At 42.6% G+C, this 23,692-nt stretch overlaps 1 protein-coding gene across 1 annotated transcript in view; it reads right to left on the bottom strand.

Moving 5' to 3' along the window:
• Positions 1 to 5,058: 5,058 nt before the first annotated feature.
• The window catches only part of LOC127636807 (melatonin receptor type 1B-B), a 53,425-nt gene continuing 34,791 nt past the window's right edge, over positions 5,059 to 23,692 (bottom strand). The window contains exon 3 of the mRNA XM_052117550.1: positions 5,059 to 5,906. Within this exon, the coding sequence (XP_051973510.1) occupies positions 5,059 to 5,906 (848 nt within the window). The remainder of the gene's footprint in view (positions 5,907 to 23,692) is intronic.

Genomic DNA, 23,692 nt, shown 5'->3' with positions numbered 1-23,692 from the left:
TGTTTTTAAATAAGGTTTTTGTATGAGTGCGGGTAGGTGTTTGGGTTGTAGATGTAAATGTGTGGGTTCTGTCTCTGTTCTATTTAGAGAGAGCAAATTAGAAGAGGTTGTAGTCTGATCGTTTTCCCAGAGGGTGAACCATTTAGTCTTCTTGCTTCAAACTGTGCTGTTTCATTAAAATTTTTAGTTAAAAAAATAATTTGTAAAAAATACCTACAACATTTATTTTCTTGATGAAACTTTGCATTGGCCGAACAGCTCTTTGTATATAAAGCTGCTATTCAGTTCCCCTTCTGTCACTGACTCAATGTTGTGTCGATGTAATGACACTAGGGGTCACTCTTGGGAGCCCCAAAACCCCTCAGATATTTGAGAAAAGGCCAATGAAAATTACACTTGCACATTGTTTTTTTTCTTCGGAGCAGAGCGGTTGTGTATCAGCGAGCTGAATACTACTGCTGTTCCATTCACCTTGAAGAAATGTATGCTGTTGGATATACGGCGCATTCCAGTGGCTTTGCTCGCCTTCTGCATGCCTAGTGCAGATTACACCCCTGGGCACTTCGACAGCGCTACTAAGAGAGTATATTTCTGATAAAAGAGTATATTAACTCTTTAAGAGCAAACACATTGACGTGAATGTCTTTTATAAAGATGCCTTTCCGTCTTGATTACTAGATGCGGTCGTTATCTCTCCACCTCTGAAGGTCATGGGCACTGCCTCACTTTGTGTCCCTCTTGCCACAACGCTGTACTAGCCGCTGAAATAGCCAGGACCTTATCTCAGCTCCTCAGCACAAAACCTGAACGAGAGTGGGCATTCCTTCTCCTTTTATACCCGTATGTCTGGGGGAGTGGCATGCAAATTCCATTCGGCAATTTTCATTGGCCTTTCCTCAAAGATCTGAGGTGTTTTGGTGCTCCCAAGAACAACCCCTAGTGTGACTACATCGACAAAATTTCTCCTTCCCTCCATTAGGGAACAGGGGTTACGACAGTAACCGAGACGATTTCAATGATTTGCTTTGTAAATATTTCTTTCAGATGTACACTTATAGTCTGAGATCGATGATCAGATCTATTTTACTGGAGGTTTATATAAAATATACATCATGTGGTAAATCAAAAATTTACAAAGTATACATAAAAAAGGTGAAAGTGTAAAAAAGGAAGAGAAGCACATGACTGCATTTATACTATTAATCTGGTTTTAAGTCAAAAATATGTTTTAATATCACTTAATCAATGTGAAATCATTACACAAACAAAAAATGTTTAAGGCTTAGATTAAGTTCTTAGAAACTATAAACCTTAACTTGTGTGCAGATTTATTGCAATTATTATTAAAATAACACTTATTTACCAGTAACTACTGCTTATGCTGATGTTTATTCAGATGTAGCCCTTGAAAGCTACACTGAAAAAAAAAAAATTACTTTAAAAATGTACTTTTAAATTTACTGGTTTTATTCAAGTAAAAAAATATTTTAAAGAATATCCCAGGTTCAATAAATTAAATTCAATAGACGGAAATTTTTGCATAATGTTGATTACTACAAAAATAAAAAGATTTTAATTTGCCCTCTTTTTCTTTAAAACAAAAGCAAATATCAATGCTACAGTGAGCCATTTACAATGGAAGTAAATGGGGCACATTTTTGAAGGGTTTAAAGTGCAGAAATGTGAATATTATAATTTTATAAAAGCACTTTTTCTGTTAAAGCTCTATTATACTATGTAATATTTCAGCTGGAAAGTTGATTAAATCATAGATTTTTTTTCAAGATCATGTAGAAATAGAACCTTAAAGGAATATTCCGTGTTCAATAGAAGTTAAGCTCAGTCAACAGCATTTGTGGCATAATGTGGATTACCACAAAAAAAAATATTTCTTTAAAAAAGCAAAAACCTGGTTACAGTTAGGTACAATGGAAGTGAATGTGGGCAATCCATAAAAATGAAAATACTGTTTCAAAAGCCACAAGACATAAACGATATGTGTGTTAACATTAATTTAGTGTTCATTTAGATAAAGTCTCTTTCTAAACTTTTCATTGTGTAGTTATAGCCAATTTAACAACTTAATTTCCATGGCGATGCAATGTCAGCAAACCTGAAAACGACTGTAAAAATGATAAGATAAACAACTTTATAGCTCAAATAATACACTAGTTTTAACAGAATTTATGTAAGTCCTTTTATAAAATTATAGGCTTCAAATTTCTGCCTTTAAACCCTCAAAAATTTGGCCCCATTCACTTCCATTGTAAGCGCCTCCCTGAAACCCAAGAGGAACGAGTTCAAATAATTTTTTTGTGGTAATCAACATTATGCTACAAAATATATTATGATACAAATATATGAGTTTAACTTGAATTGAACTCTGAATATTCCTTTTAAAGTAACAATTTCAGGTTGCAACTTTATACAGTGATTTAGACAAATTGAATATTCAGTGTGTGTTTATGTGGCTACAACCTGAACTTCATTCTGAAATAACTCAAATCCACTTCCTGATGAGATGTGATCCACATGGAACTCTCTTCTTTGTTCAGGTGTGTATATGTGTTTCTGTATTCTTCACTATTTCACCATATTCTTTTCAACAAAAGCCCGCCCTTGCCCTCAAAATAATGCATATAGCAAATTGATTACAAGATCACTCTCAACTTGGCCAAGTATTTACATTATCAGCCACCACAGTCCACACCATCTGCTGAGACGTCAGCCACATGTTCCCCTTAATTCCCACTGCAGATGTGGCCATAACGAACAAGCTCATCCCAGTCTCTTCAAGTAATCCTCCACAGCCCATTCATACCACACAGTGGTTGCGCAGTCACCAATAGACTTGCCTTTCATCAGTTCCTTCCTTTTATTGAGGTCAATGGTGAAGCATGTTCCCACACAGTACAATTACACTGAATGGAATGTCTTTTGTCTGGAGGATTAAATTACACATTGTCAAATCAAGAGAAAACAAGCACAGATGACATTAAAACATCCCAAACAGGTCCTGATAATACTTTTTCCACTTGCCAGTTCTTTATCTTAATCTAAATGCTTGCTGCGTTTTACTCACAGATAATATGTTGAAGAAAATATGATTTCAGAGTCATGTGCATTCCTTTTTTTTTTCTCCCTTGGGTAAGTCATGAATAACATTTCTGTATGAAAGATAAGAGGTGAACACAGATTGAAATTGATGACTGACTGGCCTCATGCTGTCACCATTCTCTTTGAAAAAACTTAATCTCTCTTTGCTGAAATTTTTTTAAGTTGTGATTTATCTCTCTGTGCAGCTTTTTTGGAAGCTCTTGGCTCATTAGAGCACATCTACACTGTTGATGTTACATTTAAATCAGGATTTTGTTAAACATGACAAACTGATTTGGTATATACCACATACAATCAGTCAGGTATTTTGGACATGTTAGTATGTTTGGCACCTCAAAGAAATATTCACGTCTGAATAAATATATGCATTCTTTTCTTACATATTTCATGTGAAAGTTCAAGTGTAAGGCAGAATTTCTGAAATGGTAATGACTTGAACAAGTGAAGCATACTGATACAACATATACTGCATACTACAGACATGTTCAAAAAGTTTCCCAATAAATACAAGCCTTTTTTTCAGAAATAGTCCATATATATATATATATATATATATATATATATATATATATATATATATATATATATGTATATATGTATGTATGTATGTGCATTTAAAACGTACTTCATTTAATTTTCATTTTATAAATGGTAAGTTAAATATATTTGAATAATAATTATGTTTGAAATGGATAACTTTACCACAGAGAAAATAAAACAAGCACCCTGAGTTGTGTAAAATGGTATTGTAAATGCATTTTCTCCCAAACACATGAGGTTTTTAAGGTAAATGCTCTGTCAACTTTTCAATAAACAAAAACCTACATTCCTACACTACACCTTAAACCTTTTTTCACAAGCTTGTAAATGTAGTTTCTTATGCAATGCAAATATTAAAATGTCATGCAGTAAAAATGTTTAGATTACATATGATAGCATTGTGAGAGGACCAGGGTGAAAAGTGTTTATAAACTAAGACCCCATTTCCACCTGGTATTAAGATGCGTTTCAGGTGATCCAATCACATATGGTCAGCCCTAAAAACAGGTCTAAATGGGGTCTAAAACATTTTGTGATCAGATCACAAAAACCACATACAAATGTGGTCAAAAATGCATGTGACCAGATCACATTTGTAGTGTAAACGCTAATCCGTCCTGTTTGTGTCCTGGCAACAAAATGTTTTTGAAGTGCCACTACTCATCTGTCAATCAACTGCAATGCTAAAACAAGAGTTTAAACTTTGCCGTTCACATGCAGCTTTAAAAGGAAATAACTGTCAGATCGGAACATTTTCAAAAGCAGATACATACACAGTTACGAGAGCTTCACAGATCTTCTTTAATCAGCACGGATGACAAGCATGAACACCTGAAGCTCCTTCAATACAGGTAATATGCTAAAATGGTGGATAATTCTGCTTGACATGTTGTGTTTGTGCTTACATAAAATTTAAACCGCATCAGGGAGAAATAGCATGCAGCTTCTTTTCGCGCTTCCTTTGTCTTTTCTGACATTGGTGCACTTTAATATCGTACAGTAACCCACTGACATAGTGACTGATGTATGTCTTCGTGAAACAGAGACCATCCCCTCCAAATCCAAATACAAGTGGTCACCGTAGATGGATTTAAGCGACCAGTTGTAAACAGCGATATGTCTCACCTGACCACATGTGATTGGATCACCCAAGACACATCGTAATTCCAAATGGAAACGCGGTCTAAGAATCTGCCATTTTACCTGTGATTTGTTTGAAAGGAAATACACGTCATTGTTGTTGTAGCACCTATAGAGTTAATTTCACCAAGAAAACTGGCACATTATGTACAATGAGGCACATACAATATTTTAAAAAACGTAGGTATAGTAATGTGTTTCCATGAGACCAGGTTGCTTTTTTTTTTTTATCAGTGAACAGTGATTGGCTGAAAAGGAGAGTCATTCATTGTTGTTAATGGCAGGGGATTGTTTGCTCCTAATACCATCCGTGGCTCCCCTAGATGTCTCAGTAACAAACCTTCGAGGAATCCACACCGATGTTACGATCCGCATGTACTCCTTACGAAAGTTCCTATTGAGGAGTCCATAAATTATGGCATTTAGGCAGCTGTTGAAATAGGCCATAAAGTAGCTAACCACAAATAGCCACTCTGGAACACGTGGAGCCATGGCCTCTGGGTCAATGGCCACCACAAGACCAATGAGATTTAGTGGAGCCCAGCATATTGCAAATAAAACAAACACCACGAACATTGTGACAAAGTTGCGCAAGTCGCTGGGCCTCACTCTGGATCTTTCTTCACTCTTCACCTTCTTCCTCACTTGTATCACCAGCACCCAAATCCTCAGGTAACAGAATGTCACCACGGCGATGGGCACCAGGAAGTGGACCACCACCACAACCACAGTGTAGGAGCTGCTGGCAGTCTGCGTAAAGGTACAGGAGTAAACCCGTGGATCATAACTCAATGAACCCACAAAGAAGTTAGGAAGTATGGCCAGAACAGTCAGGGCCCAGATGAGGGCCACCAATAGTAGTGTGTTATGGAAGCTGTAGAGACGACCGTAGGCAAAACTGTGACATATATAGCAGTAGCGGTTGATGGCGATGCCTGTGATGTTGAAAACAGAGCCGATCACACTCAGGCCCATTAGGAAACCACTGATTTTGCACTGGGTGTCCCCCAGAGACCAGCCATCATGGAAGATCGCATATAAGACCAGAGGGTAGGGATAGAAAGCCACCACCAGGTCAGCGAAAGCCAAACTTACCACAAACACATTGCCTATGTGATAGAGAGGAAGAGAGAGATGGGGATAGAGAAAGAAAACAAAGTTGTTCTTGGTTAATAACACTTCTTACTCTATGCCATAATTTGATATGGTGGTGCTGTAATTGAATTTAGTTATACAAGCAAACCTATATGTGAACTAAATGTTTGAGAACCACTGAGAAAATGAGCGAGGAAACGAATATGACAAAGCTACAGACAGAAAAGAAGAGACAGAATAAATCACATCAACTTCAAAAGCATGATCCCCAGTGAGCGTAAAACCTTTGATTACAGTATACAGCGAAAAAAACACATCACTCTTTAAAAGAATGCGTTCTCTTTTAGCTTCTGCCTCCTCAGGTTAATCTATTACATGGTCCAATGTGTTAAAAGTTTGGTTATGCTAGCCAATTCATTTCCTCATTTTCTCAAGTTAAAAAGTCAACATAATTCACTGTTTAAAGGCTATTAAAGAAACAGTTGACTGAGTAATCAATTAGTATGCATTAGTATTTCTGCATACAGACTAGTTTGCTGTAGATATATTCTGGTCAAGTTAGGTACATTTTTAATAATGTGATTTCCGATGTAGTAGTAGTAGTAGTAGTAGTAGTCCTTTATTGTCACATAGTAAACCAGTGAAATTGGCCATCGACCTGTCCATACAAACATACATATGACAAGGGGATAGACAGGACAGGAAGACAGGGAATTAGAAGAAATACAGCATGACATGAGGAGAGGAGAGGAGAAAAAAAAGGCAGCCCCCAGACTATGCTCCTTAAGAAGTACAGTGTGGGAACAGGGAAAAAAACACCTCAGCAACATTAGCACATAATCAGTACACTCTACAACATGAACAAGACTTGCAACAGGGGAGGGGATTGGGGGGTGGAGGTGGCCCAGCACAGGCAAGCAGCCATCCGGACCTGCAGCCATGCTCGGCGCTGGTCACAGACCCGCCTGTCAGACTGGGGGTACAAAGCTGCGAAGGCGAGGGATAGGGTATCGGGCGGATGATTGCATATCTGTATATATGTGTAAGAGTTCATGTGTGTGTAGGCCTGGAGAGTCGTTATGCCAGCATCTAATCTAGGTGCCTCAGTCCGCAGGGGTTGTCATAGCGATACACAGCAAGTTGCCATGGAGACAACCTTGATCAGGTCCCAGACATAGTCAACAATCACCAGGTGTCTGGGGAGTCGGGAAGGAACGCGAGAGTGGCTCACTGCAGTGTTCTTCCGGGAGTTGTTGTTCCAACAGCTGCCTTGGCCAAGGCCAGTGCTGGTTGAGGGTGGCCGAAACAGATAAGATTGGGATTGTTTGGTCTTAAGGAGAGTAGCCGCATTCTAATTTACACGGCTATTCTCCTGGTCCATTTTGGTCTCTGCAACGATCCATTTGCCTTTGCAAAGCTGTGAGCTTCTCCATGATGTTATCCGTATTTTGGTTCATAGACCCAGTCTGAGTGCAGACAGCTCTGCCCACTGTTTCAATCATGACGGGCAGCCTTGTGAGGCTTTGGACAGCTGTCACCGTCTTCTTAACTCCTCGATAAACCAGGGCAATGCCTAATCCAATCAGCAGAAGACCTGTTATCATGGTACCGAATAGGTAGATATCTTCAACGTCCTCCACGGAAAGAGCCGCCAGACACACGACCCGCCACCTCTCCCACGCGTCCATCGTGTAGCCAGCTGCGAACGTTCCGTCAGGGCAGACAGGTTCCCCCGAACCCAAGCTTCTCGTCGAGAAGATGGTGTCAATTGCGTTGAGAGACCAGTTGATCAAATCCATGATGACTTAGTTTGAAGAGCAGTGCTGAGAGAGTCTCTCAAGTACAAGACAGTAGACTAGATATGACGAGAGGAGCAAAGCAGGGAAGATAAGGGTAGGGAGAGGGTGAGAAAATGCGACCGCCTTCGTTGAGAGCCAAGAGAGAAGGGTGTACAATCATGTACAATCATGAAAAATGTCCACGTTATCCCAAAATCAACATACTCTGTGTGTGTGTGTGTGTGTGTGTGTGTGTGTGTGTGTGTGTGTGTGTGTGTGTGTGTGTGTATATATATATATATATATATATATATATATATATATATATATATATATAAATCCCATTATTATCAATGGGGTTTCAACTTACAATCTCATTACTGTAATTCTGATTATTTATTATTAATTTCAAGGTAGTACAACAACATAATTATATACATAATTAAATGTAAATTTATTTATAAAGCACAATTTAAAACAACAGGTTTTGACGAAATTTCTGTACAATACAAAAGGGTAAACATAGGAAGATAATACACATAGGACACAAATAATACAGAAATACAAAGCACAACCTCTAGCCAAGGTGAAAAAAATTTGTTTTCAACTTAGTTTTAAAATTGTGTATTGTTGAAAACACCTCATCCTACTTAATACCCTCTTACCTAAATAATATATACTGTGTATATATATATATATATATATATATATATATATATATATATATATATATATATTGCATTATAAACAAATTAATGAGATTTTTTGCATTATGTTAAAGATATGTCATAATGGCTCATCACAGCTGATAGACACAACAGACTGATTAATTACACAATGGGTGCTGTTTAAAATGGCGGATGACATTGCGGTTTCTATAGTGATCTACTCAAACAAGGAGAAATACCCCCGCTTGGATGCCATTTTTCCACTGAGAAAGCTGATCTTCGGAAAGCTGACAACATCTCTGTTTGGTAGTGGTGATTACACATGCTCCATCTCTCTCTCTCTCTCACACACGCACACATATCCATCCTTGTTTATCCAATAACTTGTTTGAAACAACACAAGCCGTGATACTATTTCTGAATTGACATTTTTGAATTACTAACCAAGTATTGGACGCATCATTTGTTTTGAACCAGCAATGGCAGATTCTGATCGGTCGCATAAGAAAGTAGTTCCATGCACAAATGCATTTTTATGACCGTCCAGTTTTTCCTAATTTTTTGTTCATTTAACTGTTTTATATATATTTATATATATTTAAGCAATAACACACTCGCAATCATGCTATATGCCCTAAATCTGCACTGCTGTTATTATCTACGACTACAGTGCTGATGTAGGGCCATATCACACTCTTGCGATATTGCTATATATATATATATATATATATATATATATATATATATATATATGATGTATGTACCAATGCTATTTGTTATTTATCATTTGATTGAAAAAAATGTTATTTATCATTTGAAAAAATTATAATTTTATTTTATTTTTTAAAGAACAATTGCTCAATTGTAATGTAAAATAATGTCACAATGCAAAAAGAAGGGGAAAAAAATCTTAAAGGATTAGTTCACACAAAAACTTAAATTCAGTCACTGTTTACTCACCCCTGTGTTGTTTTAATCCTATATTACTTTTTTCTTAACACAAAGGGAGAAATTGTGAAACAATGTTGAGCTCAGTGATGTCATGCAATGGCAGTTTATGGTGAACACATCTTCAAGCTTCAAAAGAATGCAAAAATATAATTCAGAAGTCTAATCAATTATTTTATGTGACATGTATCTTGTGTTCTGAAGGAATACAATAAGGTTTGGTGAGAAACAAACTGTAATGTATTATTTAATGAAAATGTTCACTGATCATTGATCTTCTATGTGTATTCATGATTGAGCGTAAGAGCAAGTTCACGTAGCCTCCTCGTGACATTGGGGCATTCAATGAAAACGCATTAAGTTTGTCTAAAAATAGGTCCTCCACAGCAATATTGACAACTGAACACAACACAGAATTTACTAAACATGTCTGAAGAGTTTGTAGGTGAAGAATTGATACATTTCTATGCCTAGCCTTATATGAACGGAGTACTTGGAAATCAAAAAGAAACACAGAGGAGGCTACATGCAGCCACAATCACACCGTGTCCAAACATGACGGCAAATGACACAAGATATTCTATATGTAAATTTTTGTCCTTAATAGTTGTGACGAGTGACTGTACATTCCATCGATTGCTTGTTTTCTATTTTTAGCATAACTCCGTCCACAGTGAACTGGCCGGTCCAAAAAAATACAAATAAGGCTGGACATAGAAATGCATAAATTACTTGACTACAAACTATTCAGACATTTTTAGTAAGTTCTGTTTTCTTTTTTGTGGAGCTGTGTTGTGTTCTGTTGACGCTAATGCTGCGGTGGACCTGCTTTTAGATAAATAAAAGTTTTCACTTGAATGCCCCAATGTCACAAGGGGGCTGCATGAACTGTTGTTCTCGTGCCCTATCATGTATGCACACAGGAGATCAGCAGTCAGGGAACAATTTCACTAAATAAAACATTAGATTTGGGTTTGTTTCTCACCAAACCTTATCGTATGCATTCATAAAAACTATGAGTCTCATGGAATAATTTATTAGACTTCTGAATTGTACTTTTGCATTCTTTTGAAGCCTGAAGAGATGGTCACAATAAACTGCAATTGTATGACATCACTGAGCAAAATTTTTTTTCACAATTTCTCCCTTTGTGTTAAGAAATGAAAGAAAGTCATATAGGGTTATAAAAACATAAGAAACAGATGCAAAGCATATCAGAAGTTAATGGTGGCTCGTTCACTGTTGCTGTGAAATATTGAATGCAGCCCTACCTGAGCGTGCAAAGTGATATGTGTCCAGGATGGGAGCTGGTAATCATGATGCTGTCAACAGAACCAGCCTCCCGACCCGCGCCCTGAACTGAAACACGCGACAAGAGGTGAGCAAGGGCAATGGCTCGAGTCACTGGAGAAAGCTGATGGACATTCCAGAACTTATACTGAAGAAAACACACATCCCCTTTCAGTTATATTACTTTCATTTTAAAAACACCACATAATCATCTTTAAATATTTTATTTTTATTAAAATAATTGCCTGTGTATGATCCAGAAAAGGCAGACTCTCAGAATGACTGTCAGCTGAGGATACGGAGAAGGCAAGCGAGCTCACTTTTGTGGAACAAATGGTAGTGTTTAAACTAATGTTTTGTATTACGAAAGCATCTCTTTACATATATGTGTATATATATATATATATATATATATATATATATATATATATATATATACATACATACATACAGTATCTCACAAAAGTGAATACACCCCTCACATTTTTGTAAATATTTGGTTATATCTTTTCATGTGACAACACTGAAGAAATGACACTTTGCTACAATGTCATGTAGTGAGTGTACAGCTTGTATAACAGTGTAAATTTGCTGTCTCCTCAAAATAACTCAACACACAGCCATTAATTTCTAAACCGCTGGCAACAAAAGTGAGTACACTCCTAAGTGAAAATGTCCAAACAGGTTGCCACTGGAGTCCTCTTCCACTCCTCCATGACGACATCATGGAGCTGGTGGATGTTAGAGACCTTGTGCTCCTCCACCTTCCATTTGAGGATGCCCCACAGATGCTCAATAGGGTTTAGGTCTGGAGATATGCTTGACCAATCCATCACCTTCACCCTCAGCTTCTTTAGCAAGGCAGTGGTCGTCTTGGAGGTGTGTTTGGGGTCGTTATCATGCTGGAATACTGCCGTGCGGCCCAGTCTCCGAAGGGAGGGGATCATGCTCTGCTTCAGTGTGTCACAGTACATGTTGGCATTCATGGTTCCCTCAATGAACTATAGCTCCCCAGTGCCGGCAGCACTCATGCAGCCCCAAACCATGACACTCCCACCACCATGCTTGACTGTAGGCAAAGATGTTATCTTTAAGCCTATCAAACAACACAGAAAAAAATTGTCCGTGTTTGTGTAGCAAATTATTATTTGTTTATAGGCTATATATGAGACTGCAGAACAAAGCTAGCTGTACATCATGTTTATTTAGGTTAATTATTATTAAGTAAACAGTCACAGTATTGAGCTCTGAATTTGCTTTTATTTGTTTAGCTAGAAGCAGGCCCAACTTGCATTGACAATGTTTGTGTTATTGCATAGTCCTATATTTCAGCTAATATTCAAAATATTTGTTTGAAATTTCAGTGCAAATATTTGAAAACACGTCAGGTGCCGTTCACATGCCGGAATGGGATTTTTATTGTATCTTGCTATGTTTTGCTATTACTATAGATAAAAATAGAATAATTGAGTTTAAAGTTTTTTCAGTTTATAAGCTTAAATTAACCATTTAAAGTGATTTTCATAAGGACAATTTAGACATTTTACCAAAAAATTTGAACGGGCCCTGAACCCTTGTAGCTTGATGATTGGTTCCTGGGCCCAGAGCGCCGCTAACAACCACGCCCCACCATAATACCTTTGTTCCCGGAGGTGGATGATGAGCTCACGCGATGGGCACCTTTAACTGCCCAGACCCAGTCTCTGAGCTTCTCCGCTCTCACTACCCTCGATGGTGGAGCTGCCAGGGGGTACTCGGAAATTCCCCAGGTGGATAAGGCAGTTGCGGTGCACCTGTGCCCGCAGATCGCGCCACCTGGCGGAGCTGTCCGAGACTCCCGTCCAAGGCCTATAGGTTTACATTGTCACTGGGGACTAGGGCGTATAGTGCTGCTGGAAAGGCTGCTTCCGCCCTGCATGCCACGGCTCTCCTGCCAGTGCACCAAGCTGTGGCGCTTAACCCTCTGGGGTCTGAGCGTGTTTTGGGCCTTGGAGACGTTTTGACATGCCTTGACATTTGTACTTTTTTCAGTTGCTTAAAAACATATTAATGGCTAAAGTCTGATAACACTGTATTCAGCACAAACTGGGCTAAAATAATATGTGCGCAACATGTGTGTACATGTTTGTATTTTTGAGAAAATAACATTTATGCGTGGTTTTTGAAAAAACTAAATTTTTAAGTCATTGAAATAAGGCCATATAACACATACTAAATATTTGTCCACAAGACTTTTGAGAATTGGATATTGTAGCCTAGAGTTTTTGCTACAAAATGATGTGAAAACCATCCTGATCACTCATTCATACAAAACAATATACTAATTTAACTTTTGTGAGACAGTTTTTGTGTTAAAAAGATCATATGCGAGGAGGCGTGAATGATCATGAATATTGAGGTAATTCACACCTGAGGAGATAAAAGACCCCTTCCCTGGGCCTATCAATGAGGAATGTGACAGAAAGAGAATGAATATGAGGAGACTTAATGATCAAAATCAAGTTTTAAGTTAAAAGAAGTAATCTGACTATACATTTTCTTTACATAAAACTTTACTTAATGTTAACTCTTCCTTACTATCCAGGAGTTTCCTCACCTGTGTATCGTAATGCGCAGTAAAATGAATGACTTTATTTTTAAGACACAGTTGGGGGAGTTTTCCATTTGATTTGATCGTCTCAGCACATTACCGTATGAATGGTGCACTCTGCTGGTGGGTGTGATCACATTTGAGATAATTTATCTGAGCCAGGAAAACTGTGCATCGCTTTGTTTCATACAGATTACATTGCAGGAGAATATTTGTTTTAAATTTGAATTCTTTTATTTAAAAGTAGACATCTTAAGCTTTCTTTAGACATATGTTCCATGTTTGTGTGATAAGTATTCACAGAGTTTCAGTTCATTTTTGTGACGTGTTTCAGAAATATGCTCGAGAACACGGAGACTGCTGAAAGCTCACCCTTTTTATTTTCTTTATTTTACAAAAGCACAAGGTTTTGTTGTTATTGTGAGTGTACACAAATAAAAGTAGACCCTTTATAGTCTCTAATGATGTCTTACACTTATCTGTATGCCCCAAAATGACAGAGTATATTAAGTTGTTTCCGCTGTAATGACGAAAAGATCCAGCAGGACGTGGCGGCACATCCGTCGACCCCAGAGGGTTAAAGAACTGCATGAGTGTAGTTCTGACCCGAGATCGATGCAGGAGCTGCACTTGGCGGCCGATCTCGCCCTCAGGGACCCAAGGAAGGCTTTGAAGCACCCCTGAGACAGGCAACCCAGAAAGTCGGAAACCCGCTACACAGGAGCTGGTAAGAGCACCACTCCTTCCCCTGGTTGAGGGCTGGGTGGAGAATCATTGTTTATCTTTCCTCTCATTTTCAAGAAAAGAGTGCTTTCCTCACTTCGTGGGATACACAAATGGTGTCCACAGGCCTCGTTATCACGACCACCGGGCACCATTCCTTTATGGCAGGTACGGCGCCTCGGATGTATACTTTCACGTCTCGGTTTAAACTCATCACAGACCCTTCATGCCTCACGAGTGAGTGCACGCAGTCGGTGCTGAGCTTCCTGAAGTAATTTATATGAGACTGTTCCAGCACTGGTTTCAGACTCGGGTCACGAGATGGCCATGGCGCCACAGCACATATCGGCCATCATGCCTATCTGCCGCCACTTCTTCAGCTCTTACAGCAAGCGTCCAGGAGCATCAAGTGCAATGGGCATGCAGCTGCTCATTCCTGGACAGGACCATGACTTTTTAGGCATATAAACCACCTCATGTTAATGGCAGTACTGCTTGCACTGCGGAGGCTTTTGCCATTGATCCAGGGCAAGTGTGTGTTGGTCCGGCCGGACAACAAGGTGATGGTGGCATATATAAAACCGCCAAGGCAGCTTACGTCTGAGTCGTATGCCACAACTCGCCCGGTATACCGCTTGCGTACAGAGATTTTCCCCTCCATGATGCGAAAATTTGCACTTCTTTCCCACCCCTGGATTCCTTCCTCCCTAGCCCTGTGGTTCATAACATGGTTCAGCTGTTGTGGTGTTTTTCTATAGGGACACAATGTCAAGTGAGTGACAGAAGGGGAACATCTTGGTTACTGTTGGAACGAGACACTCCTCAGCACCAAACCTGAATGAGTGTCAAATTCCAGCTCATTTTATACCCGTATGTCCGGGGGAGTGGCGTGCAAATTGAACTCGCCAATATTCATTGGCCTTTTCTCAAAGATTGGAGGTGTTTAGGGCTCCCAAGAGCAACCCCTAGTGTCACTACATCGACACAACATGTCGTTCCCTCCATCAGGGAATGGAGGTTACATCAGTAACAGAGATGTTTTTCCTTTAGAATTTCATTGTTTGTTTTTTTGAAAATGTACATTAAGTTAAAATTACTGATTGGAGGATTCAAAATCTTTTTTAATTAAAAGTTTGGAGGTGTTTGGGGCTCCCAAGAGCAACCCCTTGTGTCACTACATCAACACAACATGTCGTTCCCTCCATCAGGGAACGGAGGTTACTTCAGTAACCAAGATGTTTTTCCTTTAGAATTTCATTATTTGTTTTGTTTTTTTAAATGTACAGTACTTTAAAATTACTGATTGGAGGATTCAAAATCTTTTTGAATTCAAAGATTGGAGGTGTTTGGGGCTCCCAATAGCAAGCCCTAGTGTCACTACATCAACAAAACATTTTGTTCCCTCCATCAGGGAACGGAGGTTACAACAGTAACCGAGACGTTTTTCCTTTTCAATTTCATTGTTTTATTGAAAATGTACAGTAATTTAAAATCAGATGATTGCAATATGATTGCAAAAAGTTGGGACAGTCGATTGTTTACCACTGTTAAACATCACCATTTCGTCTAATAACACTTATTAAGCATTTGGCCACAGAATTTTGCCCCATTCATCCGTTATTTAGGTCTTTAGATGCACAATTGTACTGGGTCTTCGTTGCCGTATGGTATGCTTCATAATGCGCCAGACATTCTCAATTGGAGATGGTCAGCTCTTTATCTCTTTGGCCCGGATAACATGACGGCTGTTTTTTGAAAAATGGACTCTTCAGACCAAAAAATAAACCACAGTTCTACTGTCCTACTTTCAATCTAAGATGAGACCAAGGCCAGAGAAGTCGGCAGCACTTCTAGACAGTGTTGATGTAAGGTTTCTGCTTTACTATGCAAAGTCTTAACTTACATCTGTGGATGCAGCTGTGAGTGGTGTTAACTAACAAAGGTTTATTAAAGTTATCCAAAGCCTGTACATATTATCCATTACAGATGAATGTTGTTTTTTTAACCTGTTGATAAGCACGCAGTAGTGACGTCACTCTACTTACATTTAATATATAATTTACCGTCTATAAATGTAATTAATGTTAACAAATTATACAGCTTTTCAAAGGTCTTATCAAAGTGTGTCATAATTCAGTACAGTCCCAGCAACGGTTCTTGAACAAGTTTTGAACAAAGTTGCAAAGTTATATTAGTATTAGCCTATGGTAATTAATGTTATATTTTCTATTCTAAAATAACAAAAATTGGTTTATTAAGTTAATATATAGTATATTTTTACTTGTTGAATACAAATGGGCATAATGCAGACTTATACATGGGTTCCTTAGCACTAACTAGTCGCCTAGCTCAGACAACACAATGGCTGGTCCACTGGTAGTTTTAAATTGATAGTATTGCACATCCCTACCTTTTACCTGCAAATTATATATTAAAGAGTAAAAACAATTGTAATTTCAGTTTTTATATCAAAACATCAAATTGCAATACTTGCTGAATCGCAATATCACAATACATATAGAATCAGCTAGGAAATAATACCGAATCAGGAGGTCTGTGTCAATTACCAGCAGAATTGTCAGTTATTTTAGTGGAGTACCTGTAAATGTAAGTGTAAGTGTAATTCTAGCAGGAAGACTAACAGTTGTATCCAGGTAGCTCCTCGCCAATCATTTATCAGACCTTGCTTTATAAGGCTGCTAAAAATCAGTCACATTGCTGTTTCACTGTGACAACACGGCAACCTCCACCTCCCCACTGCCACCAGAGTCCCATCCTGGATGGGGGTAGGCTGCTCGCCCCCTGCCTCCTATCTCTGGCAGGATCTGACAGTTCAAGTAATAATTTCATCGGACCACCAGGCGGGGCTTATGCAAAAAAGAGACAATACATTGCTGTTTCATTATTATTCATCAAATAATTTAATGCCAACTTAACTTAAGCCTACAAGTTCCCTCTCGAGAGGTCTCTCCTATTGCGTAAGTAGCTTACGCTATGGGAAAACTCCGTTTCTCGAGAAATATTGAAGTCTTTATGTAAAACGCATTACAGCTGCACAGCATACAGCATACAGCAATGAGCGAGGCAGCTCGGTCATTGGCTGTGCTGCGGCAACTTGCTCGAACCAATGACGGGGCGACTCTGAACAGCGACCAATGGTGCGCGCCAGGCTCAGCGCTCAGAGCCCGCCAAGATGGGCGTGGCTAGGGCTATATGTTAGGCGCCCCGTCATGAGAGTTCTTTAGATTTAATCTCCTTCAGCGAAGACCTTCTCTTCGCTGGATCCTCCGGATTGTTGGAGTCTTTTCGCCTGCCGACAAGCCTACAGCAGGACTGCTAAGAGGACGCCGGCGCCTTCAGCCGCCTTCGAAGCCTTCTGCTACGCCATCCGGCGCGCATCACTGATATCCTTTTTTACTTACAAGTGTTCGCCTCTGCGACGCTTTTGATTTAAGTAAAACAGCAATTTTCGAGGCGTTGTTCCAAATGCCTTTAACCTGCGCCTCGTGCAGAGGCCCTCTTCCTGGCTGTTATCTGCACGTTATCTGCACTTGCTGCCTGGGACCTGACCACGCAGAAGCTGCTCTCATTCAGGGCGGATGCCCCGAATGTGACTCCCTGGGCCTCGCCGAGCTGCGCGCTCGCTTTGCCGCCTTCGCCACAAACGAGCCTGCTTCCACCGTGCTGCCGTCTCCTCCGTTCGAGCCGCGCAAGAAAAGGCGCCGCTCACAGAGGCTGCCAGAGCACGCGGAATTCAGTGAAGTCACGCCGGGCCAGTCCCCGCGTGCTTCACCACTACCCAAGATCTCCCCGCCGCCAGTCCATTTCACGCAGGCGGACCAGCACCCCTCCAACAGAGCGGTGGGTCTCGTCTCGTTCGGCGCGTCAGGGGACATCGGTGAAAAGGATGACAGCCTTTCTATTGACGCTGCATCCGACGACTGGCCGGGCTCGGCCTTCGACCCCGCGCTGTCGACATTAGCGGACACGAGCACGGGCACCAGCATGGACTCTGAGATCGTCCACATCCTGTCCAAAGCCGTGGAAGACCTCGGGCTCGACTGGTCTTCTCCGGAAGAACCCGCCCGCAGCCGGCTGGACAAGTGGTTCCTGCAGGGGCGCCGGCAGGCCCCTCGACAGAGACCCTCCCCTTTCTTCCCCGAAGTTCACGACGAACTCACAAAGTCGTGGAAAGCCCCGCACTCTGCTCGCCTGAAGCCTTCTTTCTCTTCCTCGCTCTTCTCGGTGGACGGCGCGAGAAAGAGGCTACGAGGGAACCCCGCCCCTCGAGGAGGCTGTGGCCAACCATCTGTGCCCACCCTCCACCGCTGGATGGAAAGCCAAAGCTTCTCATCCCTCGAAGCCCTGCCGATCTACCTCAGCTCTGCCGGCCACGCATACGCCGCCGCCAAGCTGCGTCAGCGCTTCATTCCATGGCTGTTCTACAAGTTTATCAGGCCAAACTTCTCCGCACCATGGACGAGTCGGGACCTGAACCTGAGGCTTTCAGGACCTGCGCAGCGCCACTGACGTAGCCCTGCGAGCCACAAAGGCCACCGCCCAATCCATCGGCCGGGCCATGGCTAACCTGACTGTCCTTCAGCGCCATCTGTGGCTGATGCTAACAGAGATGAAGGACGCGGATAAGGCGCCATTTCTTGACGCGCCTATCGCTCCAAGCGGCCTGTTCGGACCGGCGGTAAAAGAGTTTGCTGAACGCTTCACTGAAGCTCGGAAGGATTCGCAGGCTATGCGTCACTTCCTGCCCAAGCGTTCCAGCTCGTCTCAGAGCCGCCAGAGACCGCCTCAGCAGCAGCAGCGAGCCAGGGTGGCGCCTCCCGTCTCCCAGCCAAAGAGCAGACCTGAAACGGACGCTCGACACCGCTCGCATTCCGCTAACCGAAGGAAGGCGCCTGAGCAACGGGGTCCTCGGCCCAAGATCGTGCTGAACCCGGAGCCTCGTAAGTCTTCCTAGCAATAGGAAGAAAAAGAGAGAGTGTGTGTCTCGCAAAAGCCGGACCACTCTCTCTAAAACGTGTGAAACATTATCCAGTCCCCTTACAGGCGGATGGAAATGTCTGTACAGCAGTCAATGGGCCAGTCACAGAACTCGCTCACCTGCAATCAAACGCCGTTTTAACGGCAACACACAGAAATCACAAAAAGAGTAATTTTCTGCCTGTGTCACTAAGGGGTCACCTGTCCACACTAAAGTGCGCATTCCCACGTATCAATACTGTCCAAACAGTGCCGAATACTTCCCCAGCTCCAGCTGGACGCACCATATACAGTGAGGAAAATAAGTATTTGAACACCCTGCTATTTTGCAAGTTCTCCCACTTGGAAATCATGGAGGGGTCTGAAATTGTCATCGTAGGTGCATGTCCACTGTGAGAGACATAATCTAAAAAAAAAATCCAGAAATCACAATATATGATTTTTTAACTATTTATTTGTATGATACAGCTGCAAATAAATATTTGAACACCTGTCTATCAGCTAGAATTCTGACCCTCAAAGACCTGTTAGTCTGCCTTTAAAATGTCCACCTCCACTCCATTTATTATCCTAAATTAGATGCACCTGTTTGAGGTCGTTAGCTGCATAAAGACACCTGTCCACCCCATACAATCAGTAAGAATCCAACTACTAACATGTCCAAGACCAAAGAGCTGTCCAAAGACACTAGAGACAAAATTGTACACCTCCACAAGGCTGGAAAGGGCTACGGGAAATTGCCAAGCAGCTTGGTGAAAAAAGGTCCACTGTTGGAGCAATCATTAGAAAATGGAAGAAGCTAAACATGACTGTCAATCTCCCTCGGACTGGGGCTCCATGCAAGATCTCACCTCGTGGGGTCTCAATGATCCTAAGAAAGGTGAGAAATCAGCTCAGAACTACACGGGAGGAGCTGGTCAATGCCCTGAAAAGAGCTGGGACCACCGTTTCCAAGGTTACTGTTGGTAATACACTAAGACGCCACGGTTTGAAATCATGCATGGCACGGAAGGTTCCCCTGCTTAAACCAGCACATGTCAAGGCCCGTCTTAAGTTTGCCAATGACCATTTGGATGATCCAGAGGAGTCATGGGAGAAAGTCATGTGGTCAGATGAGACCAAAATAGAACTTTTTGGTCATAATTCCACTAACCGTGTTTGGAGGAAGAAGAATGATGAGTACCATCCCAAGAACACCATCCCTACTGTGAAGCATGGGGTGGTAGCATCATGCTTTGGGGGTGTTTTTCTGCACATGGGACAGGGCAACTGCACTGTATTAAGGAGAGGATGACTGGGGCCATGTATTGCGAGATTTTGGGGAACAACCTCCTTCCCTCAGTTAGAGCATTGAAGATGGGTCGAGGCTGGGTCTTCCAACATGACAATGACCCGAAGCACACAGCCAGGATAACCAAGGAGTGGCTCTGTAAGAAGCATATCAAGGTTCTGGCGTGGCCTAGCCAGTCTCCAGACCTAAACCCAATAGAGAATCTTTGGAGGGAGCTCAAACTCCGTGTTTCTCAGCAACAGCCCAGAAACCTGACTGATCTAGAGAAGATCTGTGTGGAGGAGTGGGCCAAAATCCCTCCTGCAGTGTGTGCAAACCTGGTGAAAAACTACAGGAAACGTTTGACCTCTGTAATTGCAAACAAAGGCTACTGTACCAAATATTAACATTGATTTTCTCAGGTGTTCAAATACTTATTTGCAGCTGTATCATACAAATAAATAGTTAAAAAATCATACATTGTGATTTCTGGATTTTTTTTTTTAGATTATGTCTCTCACAGTGGACATGCACCTACGATGACAATTTCAGACCCCTCCATGATTTCTAAGTGGGAGAACTTGCAAAATAGCAGGGTGTTCAAATACTTATTTTCCTCACTGTATGTAGATCATGTGCCTATTGTCATGTATGCACCACTACACGCAAGCACTGTTCCCACAGTTATAAACACTTCCCCAGTAAAAGCGGGAAATACTATAAAGGTAGCGCGCGTGCCTGCTGTCCTGCATGCACCCCTACACACACTCATGCATAGCCAAAAACCCCCCGCCGCGAGCGGGAGGCTTTATGAAAGTGGCGCGCGTGCCTACTACGGTATGCACCCCCACCCATAAGCACTGCCCATACAGTTTCAAACAGATCTCTGTCTCATGCCGCAAGCATCACAGATGCGACGCGCGAGCCAAGAAACTCCCCGCTAAGAGCGGGAAGCTTTATGACAGTGGCGCGCGTGCCTATTACGATGTATGCACCCCCACCCGAAAACACTGTCCATACAGTTTCAAACATTTCTCCAGCTCATGCTGCGAGCATTTCGGAGATAACGCGCATGCCTGTAATCTCACATGCACCCCTGCACTTGGCACTCAACAAGGCTGCTCAGCGCACGCCCGCTCCTCTGACAGCTGTAAGCTCAGTGTTAGCACAAGGCAATTTGCCGGTGGGGCCCATACGTCACTGCGACACGCCCCCAGCCAGCATTCAGCCCATATCTGTGCGAGCAAAAGCCTGGGAAAAAATCCCTGACATGCCGAAATGGGTTTTGAACATAATAAAACACGGTTACTCGCTTCAATTCGCTCGCAGACCACCCTGCTTTTCAGCGGTGGTCGAGACGAAAGTGAGGAGAGATGTGTCACATGTTCTACACACCGAGGTGCTCAAACTAATAGAGAAGGGCTATAGAAACTGTTCCTCCCTCTATGAGCTGAGGCAGGTTTTTACAGCCGCTATTTTCTCGTCCGAAAAGGACGGTGGCCTCCGCCCCATCCTAGATCTCAGACATCTGAACAAAGCTTTAATGATTCGCTCGTTCAGAATGTTAACGACCAAACATATCCTCGTGCAAGTTCAGCCCGGGATTGGTTTCTATCAGTGGATTTGAAAGATGCTTACTTTCACATTCGATAGCGCCTCATCACAGGCCTTTTCTGAGATTCAGCTTCGAGGGACAGTCATACCAGTACACAGTACTACCATTCGGCCTATCATTGGCCCCCGTACATTCACGAAATGTATGGACGCAGCACTTTCCCCTGAGACAGCGGGAGTGCGAATACTGAATTACCTCGACGATTGGCTAATCATAGCACAATCAGAGAGTCAGTTAACGACGCACAGATCTTGGATTATCAGCCATCTAGAATGCCTGGGTCTGAGAATCAATTTTGCAAAGAGTGTGCTATCTCCCAGCCAGAATATCTCCTTTCTGGGAATAGTGCTAGACTCAGTGCAGATGACGGCGCGCCTCTCATCAGAGTGCGCGCTCTCTATTCGACGCCTTGCAACATCATTCAGACCGGGCGCGCACGCCCCGTCAAACGATTTCAAAGGATGCTCGGTCTCATGGCCTCGGCATCAGCTGTACTCCAGCTAGGATTGTTGCACATGCGTCCTCTCCACTGCTGGCTCAAGAGCCGTGTCCCCACTCACGCGTGGCGCTCGGGCCACTTTTTAATCAGAGCACATCACGGCTGTATAAAAGCCCTGACGCCCTGGAAAGCCGTCGACTGGTATCGAACCGGTGTGAGTCTGGGCGTGAACACACGGAGAAAAATGATCATGACAGATGCCTCCAAAATAGGATGGGGGGCCCTTTACGAGGGCAGGCCTGTCTCCGGCTTTTGGTCAAACCCGGAAAAGCGCCTATATATAAACTGTCTGGAAATGAAAGCGGTCGCCTTGGCTCTCAGAGCCCTGCTTCCGTACCTGAAAAACGAACACGTCCTGGTCCGAACGGACAACATGACGGTAGTATTGTATATAAATCGCCAGGGTGGACTCAGGTCGAGCTCCCTGCACTCTATGGCCAGGGAGCTCATCTCATGGTCACAGCACCACTTGCGCTCGCTGAGAGCAGCGCATGTGCCAGGCGTCCTGAACCAGGGAGCGGACATGCTGTCCAGGAGAGCGGACATGCTTCTCCCAGGAGAATGGTCTCTCCACCCCCTGACAGTTCAGTGGTTATGGCAAACCTTTGGCAAGGTGGAGGTCGACCACTTCGCCTCCAGGGAAAATGCGCACTGCCCCCTTTTCTTCTCAAGAGCACGGACGCGCTCGCCCAAGTCTGGCCGAGCCGCCCCTTGTATGCTTTTCCCCCGATCGCGATGCTACCTCAGGTCATCAGTCGGATCAGGGAAGTGAAATGTGCAGTGCTCCTGGTAGCTCCTCTCTGGAAAAACCAGACGTGGTTTCCAGAACTGATGCAGATGATGCAATCTGCCCCATGGCCGATTCCGCTGAGGCTAGACCTCCTCAGGCAGGCCAACGGAATGATTCTTCATCCCCGCCCCGATCTGTGGGCCCTCCATGCATGGCCCCTCAACGGGTTCCCGAGAACCTCCCCAGTGGAGTTTTGAGAACCATCACGGAGGCACGAGCGCCCTCTACGAGACGCTTATATGCCCAAAAGTGGAAAGTGTTCAGTGACTGGTGTGATACCAAGAGCTTGAACCCCAAATCGTGCGAGATACCAAGTGTACTCGCCTTTTTGCAAGAGCTGCTGGAGGCGGGCCGCACACCCTCCACGCTCAAAGTCTATGTGGCTGCCATAGCGGCGTCACACAATCCTGATAAAGGACGTTCATTAGGAAAAACGACCTAATCATTCGTTTCCTAAGAGGCGTAGGAGGATGAACCCCCTCGCCCCCTCGGTGTCGATCTGGGACCTGGCCACGGTCCTGGACGCACTCAAGAGTGCCCCGTTCGAACCTCTCCGAAGCGTGCACCTTAAACAGCTCTCACTCAAAACTGCGCTCTTGCTGGCGCTCGCCTCAGTCAAGAGAGTGGGCGA

This window comes from Xyrauchen texanus, chromosome 44 (assembly GCF_025860055.1).
Source record: "Xyrauchen texanus isolate HMW12.3.18 chromosome 44, RBS_HiC_50CHRs, whole genome shotgun sequence".
In the NCBI taxonomy this organism is placed as follows: domain Eukaryota; kingdom Metazoa; phylum Chordata; class Actinopteri; order Cypriniformes; family Catostomidae; genus Xyrauchen; species Xyrauchen texanus.
This window is presented reverse-complemented; position numbering and strand designations above follow the sequence as displayed.